The sequence below is a fragment of the Orycteropus afer genome, unplaced genomic scaffold, assembly GCF_000298275.1.
Source record: "Orycteropus afer afer isolate SDZICR_OR568_19922 unplaced genomic scaffold, OryAfe1.0 scaffold00319, whole genome shotgun sequence".
Classification (NCBI taxonomy): domain Eukaryota; kingdom Metazoa; phylum Chordata; class Mammalia; order Tubulidentata; family Orycteropodidae; genus Orycteropus; species Orycteropus afer.
This window is the reverse complement of record NW_006921906.1, coordinates 1,803,867-1,815,086: the sequence shown is the minus strand read 5'-3', so window position 1 is coordinate 1,815,086 and position 11,220 is coordinate 1,803,867. Positions and strand designations below refer to the sequence as shown.

Genomic DNA, 11,220 nt, shown 5'->3' with positions numbered 1-11,220 from the left:
GATGATGGGATCAAGTATAGCAGGGATTGTGGGGCTGGCGCGGGATCGGGCAGTGTTTCGTTCTGCTGTGCATGGGGTCGCTATGAGTCGGAAACGACTTGACGGCACTTAACAACAACATAGCTTAAGCCCTTTGGTGTAATGTTAATTGAGCTAGTTATATTTGGATTTTATTATTTATTTTTTTGGTATGTTTTTCAAGACTTCCTGGGGATAAACCATTCTTTGTGCTTAGTCTGTGTGGTGATTTATTTCTTTTTTTTTAAACGAATAGAAAAACATTTTTCATTTCTAAAAATCTGTGTATGGGTAAATATTTGGAGTATAAAGGGACATGTCACTTACGCAAATTCAGCTAATTTACTCCCCCAATACTTTCCCAATACTCCTTTTTAACATGCTACCTAAAGTATTTAGGCAAGCACCTCAGAAAATAGACTTGGAAAAAAAAAGAAAATAGACTTGAATAAGAGTGAATGGGTTCAAGTCTAAACCATTCAGGTCATAAGAGAACATTTGTATTACAAAATTTTCAGTTTAGAGTACTCCAATTCTATTTATGTGCGTTTTCCACATAACATTTAAATAGTAGTATTAAGTGGTTAAATTTTTCCTTTATCCTAAAAATAGAGGTGTCTCAGGCTAGTTGGTCATTACTCTTCTATTCTTATTGGCCTCAACCTATCTATTTTGATTTTATTCTAAGGTAGCATACCATCTTCTTACTCAGTAGTTATAAATGTTTCACTTAGGCAAAGTGTGGCTTTTAAACAGTTTGTAGAAATTACAGGAAAGTATTAACAATAGATAGATCATCTCATGCTTAGGAAATTATATGATACTCCTAAATATTAGCTTTTTTTATTCTTTTAAGATGCTTGGGGTCGATATTGATAAAAGGTTTGAGTGATGTCCTTACTAAATAAAGCAGTCACATGAAATAACTACCATTTGTTAAATGAATTAATACTAACCACTTTCCTTTTATGTGGATAAGTTTTTGGCATAATCAGAAGTTCTGTTAAATGTTTTTTTGTTTGTTTGTTTTAAGAAATCCTATAGTAAAGGGTTTTCTTTAACTGAGTATCTACATTTATTATTGTAAAGGAAACTTTATTGTTTTCCTTATAAAACATTGCTTCTTTTTCTCTGCTTCAGAGTTAAGTAATTTCAGATTCTTAGATCCATCATACTACTACTGTGTTCTAGATTTTTATTTTAAGAGTTGGGGTTTTTTCTGGATTCTTTTTGAGTTTTCAAGTTTTCTTATTAATGCCACTTACTCCTTGTATTTTTACTTGAGTTTAGGAAATAATATGTTTTCAGTTCTTACAGCAGCTGTGACACAAGCCTCACTGCAGTCTATAATTCATAAATTTCTTACTGCTGGACCATCTGCTTTCAACATAACTTCTCTGATTTCTCAAGCTGCTCAACTCTCTACACAAGGTATTCATGTTGTTAGGTATCTCTAAAATTGTACCTTGATTTTGTTTTGCATTAATAGCAAGATTTTTATTAATCTTTAAAGAGATTAGCTATAATAATGATTTTATGTTATGTTTGATTTTGTAACACTAACATATATAGTAGTATTTTCACTTTCAATTTAGATGAAAAAAACTTAGATATTTATCTTAAGGTATTGCCATCATATTTATTATGTAGTATATATTTAATTTAGAATTTAAGTTCTTAATGACATATTTTACTCCAAAATTGAAATTAAACTATGATAGGCCCTAAATCTTTATGAATAACTACATATGTTTAGAAGTGAAGATTTGTTTCAGGTTTGGTATTAAGTAGCTTTGGGCTAGAAAATGCAAAAATGCCCAAATCCTACCTTGAGTTAGCTGTCCTTCTACTCCATGAAGGCATCCAATGGAGAGAGATATACCTATGAGTAAATGGGAAGTAAAAGGACCACTTGGTTATGTGGATTTGTCCCTCAATCCCAGTTTGGAAAACAAATAAACTGAGCCTGGAGTAGTATATCTAAAAAATTGAAGTATGGTGAAAAAAACTCTTACTACCCTCTGGTTGACCTGATGAGGTAGACCACTTGGGATAACTGGCCCTAAATATGGAATAAAAAAGAAGAAATAAAAAGATCGTGACGGTTCCTCACCATGTGAAAGTAGGTTTAGGCTTAGCTTTGTATTACAGCCTCAAAAAGAGGACCCCACTGCATGTGCTTATCTTCAACACATGGGAAGTGTAGCTCATATGATCAGTGTTGTCCAATCAGTATCTCAGGATTCTGATTTATTCAGATAATGGTCTCTTTGAAGAATATGGGCTTTCTGGCAACATACAAAGATTTTCTCCACATATATTTGGTTTATTTGAATTTTCTTTTCCTCTCTTCCAGCCCAGCCATCTAATCAGTCTCCAATGTCTTTAACATCTGATGCATCATCCCCAAGATCTTACGTGTCTCCAAGAATAAGCACACCTCAGACTAACACAGTTCCTATCAAACCTTTGATTAGTACTCCTCCTGTTTCATCACAGCCAAAGGTATGTTGCCTTTGAGGGAAGTTTGGGGAAGAAACCACTTACTGTACTTTGGGAGAATTGGTTTAATAATGTATTAGAATCTGAGTTGTAAACAAAGCCTTTTAGAATGAGATACATTATTGATGGAAAGGATAGGTGGCTGATAATAGTCAGACAGGTTATTTACATCTGTACTTAATTTCATGCACTCTTCTGATTCCATTCCCTTTATTTGCTTGGGATCTATGCTATGGACAGAATTATGAAGAGGGTAAACCAAAAAAACAAACTCACTGCCATCGAGTCAGTTTGACTAATAGTGACCCCCATTGGGTTTCCAAGACAGTAAGTCTTTACGGAAGTGGATTACACCATCTTCCTCCCATGTAACTGCTGGTAGGTTTGAACCACCAACCTTCTGGTTAGCCAGTGTAGGTCTTAAAATTTATAGAATTTTTGAACTGTAAGGGACATGAGAAAACATTTTTTCCAGTGACCTTTTTTTAATACTTTTAAAATAAGTGATCTTCTGTCCTAAGACCTTGGTGTGCATTATTTATTTAACTTTTCCATCATGAGAAACAACTGTTTATTTAGTAGATAAGAAAATTAAACCTTATAAAAGTCTAGTTCTGGTGGTGGAGTTGGACTTTGAAACCTAGATTTTTCTGAATCTAGAACCACTTTTACTGAGCTGTACTGCCTGTGTTTATCTGAGCAAAAGCTTATACGTGGATAGCTCCTCAGCACAGTTTGAAAATTTGGTCATCTGTTGTTATTAAACTATTGAACAAAAGCAAAAACCCAAACCCACTTACACTGAGTCGACTCTGAGTCATAGTGACTGTATAGGACAGAGTAGAACTCTCCCTCATAGAGTTTCCAAATCTTAAATGATTTTGGAAACAGTGCCTCATCTTTGTCCTGTGAAGCAGCTGGTGGGTTCATACTGCCAACCTTCTGGTTACCAGCCCAATGCTTACAGTGCCACCAGAGTTCCTCCCGAACTAATGGAAAATAGGAAAATGAATATTGAAATTAAGCTAGCTTAAATTGGTTGGAGGCTAGCCTTTGGGTCTTCTATTGGGTGATTTGTTTATCTAGAGTGATTGAAAATATTATGAGTTGTGTTTGTTAGTTTATTAAGGAATTTTTAATTGTGTGCCTTTATTTTGATGAAAGAAGAATTAAAATTTGGGCTTCAGCAAGAGATCTTACAGGTTAAACTTATCTCTAGAGTGATATTTTAAGCGTACAGTGAATGGTGGCTGAACATGAAACTAGTACTGTTGTTACAGTTTTTTGCAACTAGCATTTCATATTCATTAAGCAGGTGACCATCACCTTTTTGCATTAACAAAAACTTTAAAGTTGCTTTTCAAAATAATGGGGCATGTAATCTTATATAGACCTTATAAATATGTCTTTTATAAAAGGACTTGCTCAGAATGCACAGGTAATGTTCAGAACTGTCAGGACTATCCAGATTTATTGGTGAGACTTATCAGTCACTCCCCCTTCCACACACATACACACAAACGCACATGCAGAAAAAATGTTGCTGGAAGGATGCAGCTAATGGGACTTTATTAGAAATAGTCCTACTTGCCATTTTTGCCTTTAGTTTGGGGCTTATATTTAAACCTTGCTTGTAGTCACATCTGAGTATTAATAGTATATATATATATCCCTGTTGGTGGTCATGGACCTTTGGTGTACCACTGTAGAGTAACATCTTTTTGAAAACTTCTCAAGTTGAATTTTGTATGGCCATTACATATTCTCAGATAAATCAATCTATACATTACATCCAAATTTGTTTAAAATCTTTGCAATTATAATTGTATGATGTAGTAACATAGAAACTTAATTTTTTTGCTGTAGTAGTAACTCAGTCAAAGATAAATAGTCTGTTGGAACGCTAGGCTAACAACCAGGAGAACTTGTTTCTTAGCTGGTTGTATTACTAAAGTAATTACGGTCTACGTTTCAAAACTTGACTGTCTTCTAACTATATGATCTTTGGTAAATCATTTGATTCCACTTCTTAAAAACTGCGCACTTTACAGTGTTTAAGATAATTAAGTAGATTTGGGTTAGGAAGGGAAGTGGATGGTTATAAGGCCTAAATGGTAGTAATTTGCAGTGTTAATATATTTATCACTAATTTAGTAGTATTTATGAAACAGAATTAAGATAATCTCTCATCTTAAATCATTGAAGAATAGTAGGAAAGCTTCATTGATAAGAGCAGCTTTAATTTTATCTAGTTTCCATGTTCTTTGACTTTGTGATAAAGCCTATCTTAACAGATTTTGAAATTGCAGGTTAGTACTCCAGTAGTTAAGCAAGGACCAGTTTCACAGTCAGCCACTCAGCAGCCTGTACCTGCTGAGAAGCAGCAAGGGCATGAACCTGTTTCTCCTCGAAGTCTTCAGCGCTCAAGGTAAATTCAGGTTGATGTTTGTGTTGAGACTACAAGTTTCATTTTTTTCTTTAATATCATATACTATATTGTTTGAATATTATATGTCTATAATAAAATGGAATGGTGGAAGTGATCCATAGATAGCCAGACAGATTGATTGTTGTCACTAGTATTGATGTGTGGGTTGTTTTCCCAAAAAAGTGGCTCTTCTGCTCTAAAGTTTTATTTAGTGATAGGACTTTAAAAATATGTGATACTTACGTAAAGAGTTCACATGTACATATTTTTACAATACTTTATTGGAATGACATAACTTCTAACTTCCTCATAGCAATTTTAGATTTCAGTATATCGATGAAACCACAAATCTTACATATTTCCTTACTGGTGTGTGTCAGGCTGTCCTATTAGCTTTAGCACTGACCTGCTGCAGATTGCTTTTCAGGTAGTTACATAGTGCTGTATTATAGTGTCACTTGTTGTTGTTGTTATGTGCCGTCAAGTCGGCCCCGACTCATAGCGACCCCTCCTTGGGTTTTCAAGGCAGTATCACTACGGAAGTAGGATTGCCCCATCTTCCTTCTGAGGAGTGGCTGGTGGGTCTGAACCGCCAGCCTTCTGGTTAGCAGTCAAGTGCTTTAGCCACTATGCTAGTGTCACTTATCTTTGATAATTAACAGTGCAACTTTAAATGAAATTTAGTAAATGAATGGTTTTCATTTAATTCATATTCCTATTTTTATTTCATGCTAAAGTGGCAAAATAATTAAACTGTTGTTTTTATTACTGTTTTCTGAACAAGCATTTCAGAGCATATACATCCAAATGAGAGTTATTCCCTTCAAAATAATCACCTTGGGAAGCTGTCTACTTACTCCAGCAATGTTGCCATTGCTCAGAACATTTTTGAGAAATTCTTCTTTTAAATTATCTTTAGAGGCTGCAGTATTATTTTAAATATCCTCAGTGATGAAAACTCTTCATCCTTTGGGAGATTTAGTTTTTGGAAATTACTGAAAATCATTCAAAGCCAAGTCTGGTGAAGCAGGTAGGAAATCAACTTGGGTGATTAAATTTTTGGTTTTCACCGCCATATCCTCATCCCCTGGCCCAAACCATACAAATTTAAAAGAAGGTAATCCGTGTCAGAGCGCTACTTTTTTTATCTTATTTTGCCACTACGCTTATTTGGTGCTAACCAATAAATTCCTGTATTTTGTTGAACAGGGGCTGTAATTTCCCCTCCCCTTTCATATTTTTAAATGTTGTATTTAAGACAAAATCTTGGGATATACCTTAATTCCATTTCTTAGTTATATTCTCACTGGTGTTTATGGTATTTACAAGGTCAATAGGTCTTGCTTTTGAATTTGGATAGTACAGTTTTGTTTAATTTGAGTCTACCATTAGTGTTAAAAGGGCAATTTCCTCCAAAAGTGTATTGGAAAATACATGATGTAAATATACTGTGAGTTTTAAATTAATTATTTTTTTGCATTTACATAACACATTTTTCTTAGGAATTTGGGTATCTTTAGTAGAAGGTGTTAACAGATAAAATTTCAGATACCTGAAACTGTTTTTAAACACCATACATCCAATTTTTTCTCTTTCAGTAGCCAGAGAAGTCCATCACCTGGTCCAAATCATACATCTAGTAATAATGCATCAAATGCAGCAGTTGCACCACAGAATTCATCTGCCCGACCTACGTGTTCATTAACACCTACGCTAGCAGCACATTTCAATGAAAATCTCATAAAACATGTACAAGGATGGCCTGCAGATCATGCAGAGAAGCAAGTATGTTACATGAATGAAATGTGGACAATAGAGGCTTGTAGAAGTTAATTTTACTATTAGAAAAATCTAATCTGGACCATTATATTAAAGCTATATTTTAAATAACCGATTTCTTGCTAGATTACCTCATCATTTTTTTAAGATTTTTGATAAGCACTTATATGTGGGCATTCTCCTGGGGAGCGAAAGATCAGTTCCTGTGTCTCTGAAAGACACAGGTCTGTTGGAACAAGTGCATATATGGTTCTTATTTAGCCTTACATTAGTGCAGGAAAAGGCACAATGATTTAAAAGCTGATTGTGCAACAGGTGAAGGTGACTGTGATGAAGAATTTCTTTCAAGTAGTGTTTGGTTCTATCAGAGCAAGGCTTTGAAATGGTTCTTCCTGGTTCAGTCATGACTGAGGAAGTTCAAAGATGGTGGCCAGCTCTCCAACTTTGAATGTGTGTGGCTCTCCACAGTTCTGCCAGTGATCCAGTCTCATGTGTCAGGCTCCTGAAGGGCCTTGCTATGCCTCTTCCCAAGTATCCCGTTCCAGGGCTTTGACCTGTAATTTTTCCTATTCTGATTACCGTGTAGAAATTCACGTCTGTTCCTGTTTTTACTTCATCAGCTGTATTGAAAGCGGTTGAAGCCCTGCATTAAAGGGCAAGTAGAAGCAGTCCTAAGTTGGACATTTGTAACTTGGGGGACTGCCAGTACACCAATATTCACTGTAGCAGTATCCACAGTAGCCAAAAGGTGGACACAACCCACGTGTCCATCAGCATATGAAGGGATAAACCAAATGTGGTATATCCATAGATTGTGAAATAACGTTTTGTGATTTCACATAAAATATTTTAATACAATTACCGTTATAGCTACCACTAATCAAATATTTAGGATTTAACCCTGTGCTAAGGTCTTTATTTTCTCCACTCCTTAAAACTGCTAAACAGTTCAGATAATGATTTTTCCCATTTTGCCAGTAAGGCTCTTAATACCAAATAAACTATCTCAGGGTTATTCAGTTAATACCATGACATGGCTCAAAGCAAAATATCCTTTTTTTTACTTTGCGATTCTGGTAGTTTCAGATCCTGTTAGTTATCAGTGTTATATGATTGTACCACTGGACTGGCAAATAAACATTTTGCTTTGCTGTAAGGAATCTTAGGACATTCCACTTACTGCCATTTTCATCTCTAGTTTATCAGATAGTTGACCGTATGGGATGTTCTGAAAGTTAGATAATTTATGTGATATAAGAATATGGTGAGACCCATTTATCATTGCTGTACCTGAACTTGCAGAAATTGCCATCCCTTTGGCTGATTAAGCATTTTTTACATCAATTCCTGAATCTGTTCTAGTCTACAGATACACACTATCCAAAGATTTGGAGTGCTGTTTTCTCAAGAAACTTGAAATGCAAGTCTTAAAATGAGTACCGTCTTAACATTAGAGACATTTTCTTAAGAAAAAGTAAATTTTACCTTTAGATTTACCTAGCATGTTTGTGAATGTAAGGGAAAAGAATTAGATGATTCTCTAATGTTGGTGTAAAATTCTACTCACAGAAATTTAATATTTTAATTTTTATTTCTTTGTAGGCATCAAGATTGCGTGAAGAATCTCATAACATGGGAAGCGTCCACATGTCAGAAATATGTACTGAATTAAAAAATTTAAGATCTTTAGTCCGAGTATGTGAAATTCAAGCAACTTTACGAGAGCAGAGGTAAGTTTTTCTCTGAAAATAACTTAGTTTTTTTAGAATTATGTATATTAAAATGAATTGGGCAGAAAGCAGATTTGATTTATGAAATTGAAAATCCTTTTTGATATATTTTATCATTATGTTCCATAATTATGTAACTTTTTCATAATTTAATAGTAATCTTGGTGAATGATAGAACATCTAGATTTTATTTCTCTTTACCCATGGTACATGCTTTTTCAGACTTTTCCTTACAACTATAGATATGGTAATATGTTCATTTTTTTAAAGGTAAAATGTTGATTGCCATTAATTTAAAGGCTTCTCTTGAATTACAAACAGCCCTCTTGCTGAGGGTGCTTATTTCAGTTGAAATTTCAGATTAACATTTATATTGTCTGTGTGTCATTGATAGATTAGTTGGATATATCAAGAATTTAGTTACCCAGCAAGCTCAGTGATGTGTAGTATATCAGCTGTCTTACTTTCTTCACCTAAACTCTTTCCTTTTCATATTTCTTAATCTAGTGTTTCCCTCAAGTTTAGGTTATCTATATCTCAGTAAATAGCAAGATATTTTTTAAATGCCTATTGCAAAACTGAAGACACATTGTCAGTGGTTTCACACCTTGTCTATATAAGTCACTGGGTCACAGAGATAATCTTGCTATGAAGCAACAAATGGTTAAATAAGTTGGGGTTTTTAGTAAACTTGGAAAAGTTTTTTCCACCTTAGATTATTTAAAACATCTGGAGGTATGTTTGAATACCGCTGGGATTTTTTTCTTTTTAACTCTGGGATTGCTGTAAACAGAGTTCTAGCATACAGAAAAGTGATCTTCATTTTGACTTGCTAGACAGACTAAAAAATACATTTTTAAATTGTATTATTCTTTATTACACATAGGGAAACAGTATATACACAGTTACATATTAACCCTGGATAAGATTGTATCAGATTCACTGGTATAGTCATAAATGTTCACAGAAAAGAGAGGTCAGTATAGGAAATACTTCATGAAGTTACTGGAATCTAGTTAGCTGTGGGGCTTGTGTTTTATTTGTTTGTTTTAAATATACAACATGTCACTTTGATTTGATTCGGTTCCATTTTTGTGCACTTGTATCTGCATTGAGAACCGCTCTATAAAATGATTAGTTGCTTACACTTAATTATATAGTCTTACTATATCGTGGCCAGAAAACATGACATATGGGTGGATCTTATGTGTAATGTCTATTGCTTTTCTTTTTTTTAAAAAAAAAAAATGAAACTATATAGAAAACTCAATTTTAAATGAGTTTTTATATATTCAAGTTAATTTTTGAGAAATAATAGTAGAAAACTAAGAAGTTCTGTAAATTTTGTCATCCTGGTATATTTTGATATAGTCATCATATATTCAGTGTGGTTCTGTTGTCTTAACTGTAGAATGATAATTTTCAATTATTTAGTCTTAATTAGTAATTATTTAAAATACATTTTTTGTAGTTTAAAAAGCTCAGCTTTCCTGTGAAATTTATGAATACTTAGATTCTAATGCCTTATTTTATTTTTCAGGATACTATTTTTGAGACAACAAATTAAGGAACTCGAAAAGCTAAAAAATCAGAATTCCTTCATGGTGTGAAGATGTGAATAATTGCACATGGTTTTGAGTACAGAAACTGTAAATCTGTTGCCCAGTCTTAACATTTTTGAGCTGCATTTAAGTAGACTTTGGACCGTTAAGCTGGGCAAACGAAATGACAAGGGGATGGGTCTGTGAGAGTCAATTCAAGGGAAAGATACAAGATTGATTTGTAAAACCCTTGAAATGTAGATTTCTTGTAGATGTATTCTTCACGTTGTAAATATGTTTTGTAGAGTGAAGCCATGGGAAGCCATGTGTAACAGAGCTTAGACATCCAAAACTAATCAATGCTGAGGTGGCTAAATACCTAGCCTTTTACATGTAAACCTGTCTGCAAAATTAGCTTTTTTTAAAAAAAAAATTTGGGGGGGTTAATTTATCATTCAGAAATCTTGCATTTTCAAAAATTCAGTGCAAGCGCCAGGCGATCTGTGTCTAAGGATACAATTTTGAACCGTATGGGCAGTGTACAAAATATCATGAAACAACTGTTTCCACACTTGCACCTGATCAAGAGCAGTGCTTCTCCATTTGTTTTGCAGAGAAATGTTTTTCATTTCCCGTGTGTTCCATTTCCCTCTGAAATCCTTGATCTGATTTTATCCATTTTTTTAAGGCTCCTCTTTTTCTCCTTTCTTAAGGCACTGTTGCTATGGCACTTTTCTATAACCTTTTCATTCCTGTGTACAGTAGCTTAAAATCGCAGTGATTGAGCATAACCCACTTGTTTGTATAAATTATTGAAATCCATTTGCACCCTGTAAGAATGGACTGAAAAGTACTGCTGGGCATGTGTGCTGAAAGTACATTGATTGCTCAAATATAAAAAAAATAGCCCAATGAACATGGTTGTGGGAGGGGAAAGAGAAAACAAAGCTAGTCAGATGTGAATTGTATCTGTTGTAATAAACATGTTAAAACAAACTAAAATTGTTATTTTTCATTTCCTTCGGTCAATGCATATTAGAATTGGAACTACTGGGGATTCTTTATCAGAACTATTCTTGTTGAATATTTATACTTGATTGAAATAATTCTTTAAGGGAACTTTTGTTTAAAGTATATTAACAAAAATTGTGTATAAGATATTTAATGAAATACGAAATTCAACAAGAATGATTAAGTCACTTCCCAAGTGGTTGTCATTTGT

General features: G+C 34.0%; 1 protein-coding gene across 1 annotated transcript in view; it reads left to right on the top strand.

Annotated features, from left to right (window-relative positions):
- WAC (WW domain containing adaptor with coiled-coil) overlaps positions 1-10,067 on the top strand; it is a 116,240-nt gene extending 106,173 nt beyond the window's left edge. Inside the window, exons 9-14 of the mRNA XM_007951922.2 lie at positions 1,327-1,449; positions 2,375-2,523; positions 4,830-4,948; positions 6,547-6,733; positions 8,330-8,457; positions 9,998-10,067. Of these exons, the coding sequence (XP_007950113.1) occupies positions 1,327-1,449; positions 2,375-2,523; positions 4,830-4,948; positions 6,547-6,733; positions 8,330-8,457; positions 9,998-10,067 (776 nt within the window). The remainder of the gene's footprint in view (positions 1-1,326; positions 1,450-2,374; positions 2,524-4,829; positions 4,949-6,546; positions 6,734-8,329; positions 8,458-9,997) is intronic.
- The last annotated feature ends 1,153 nt before the right edge of the window (positions 10,068-11,220 follow it).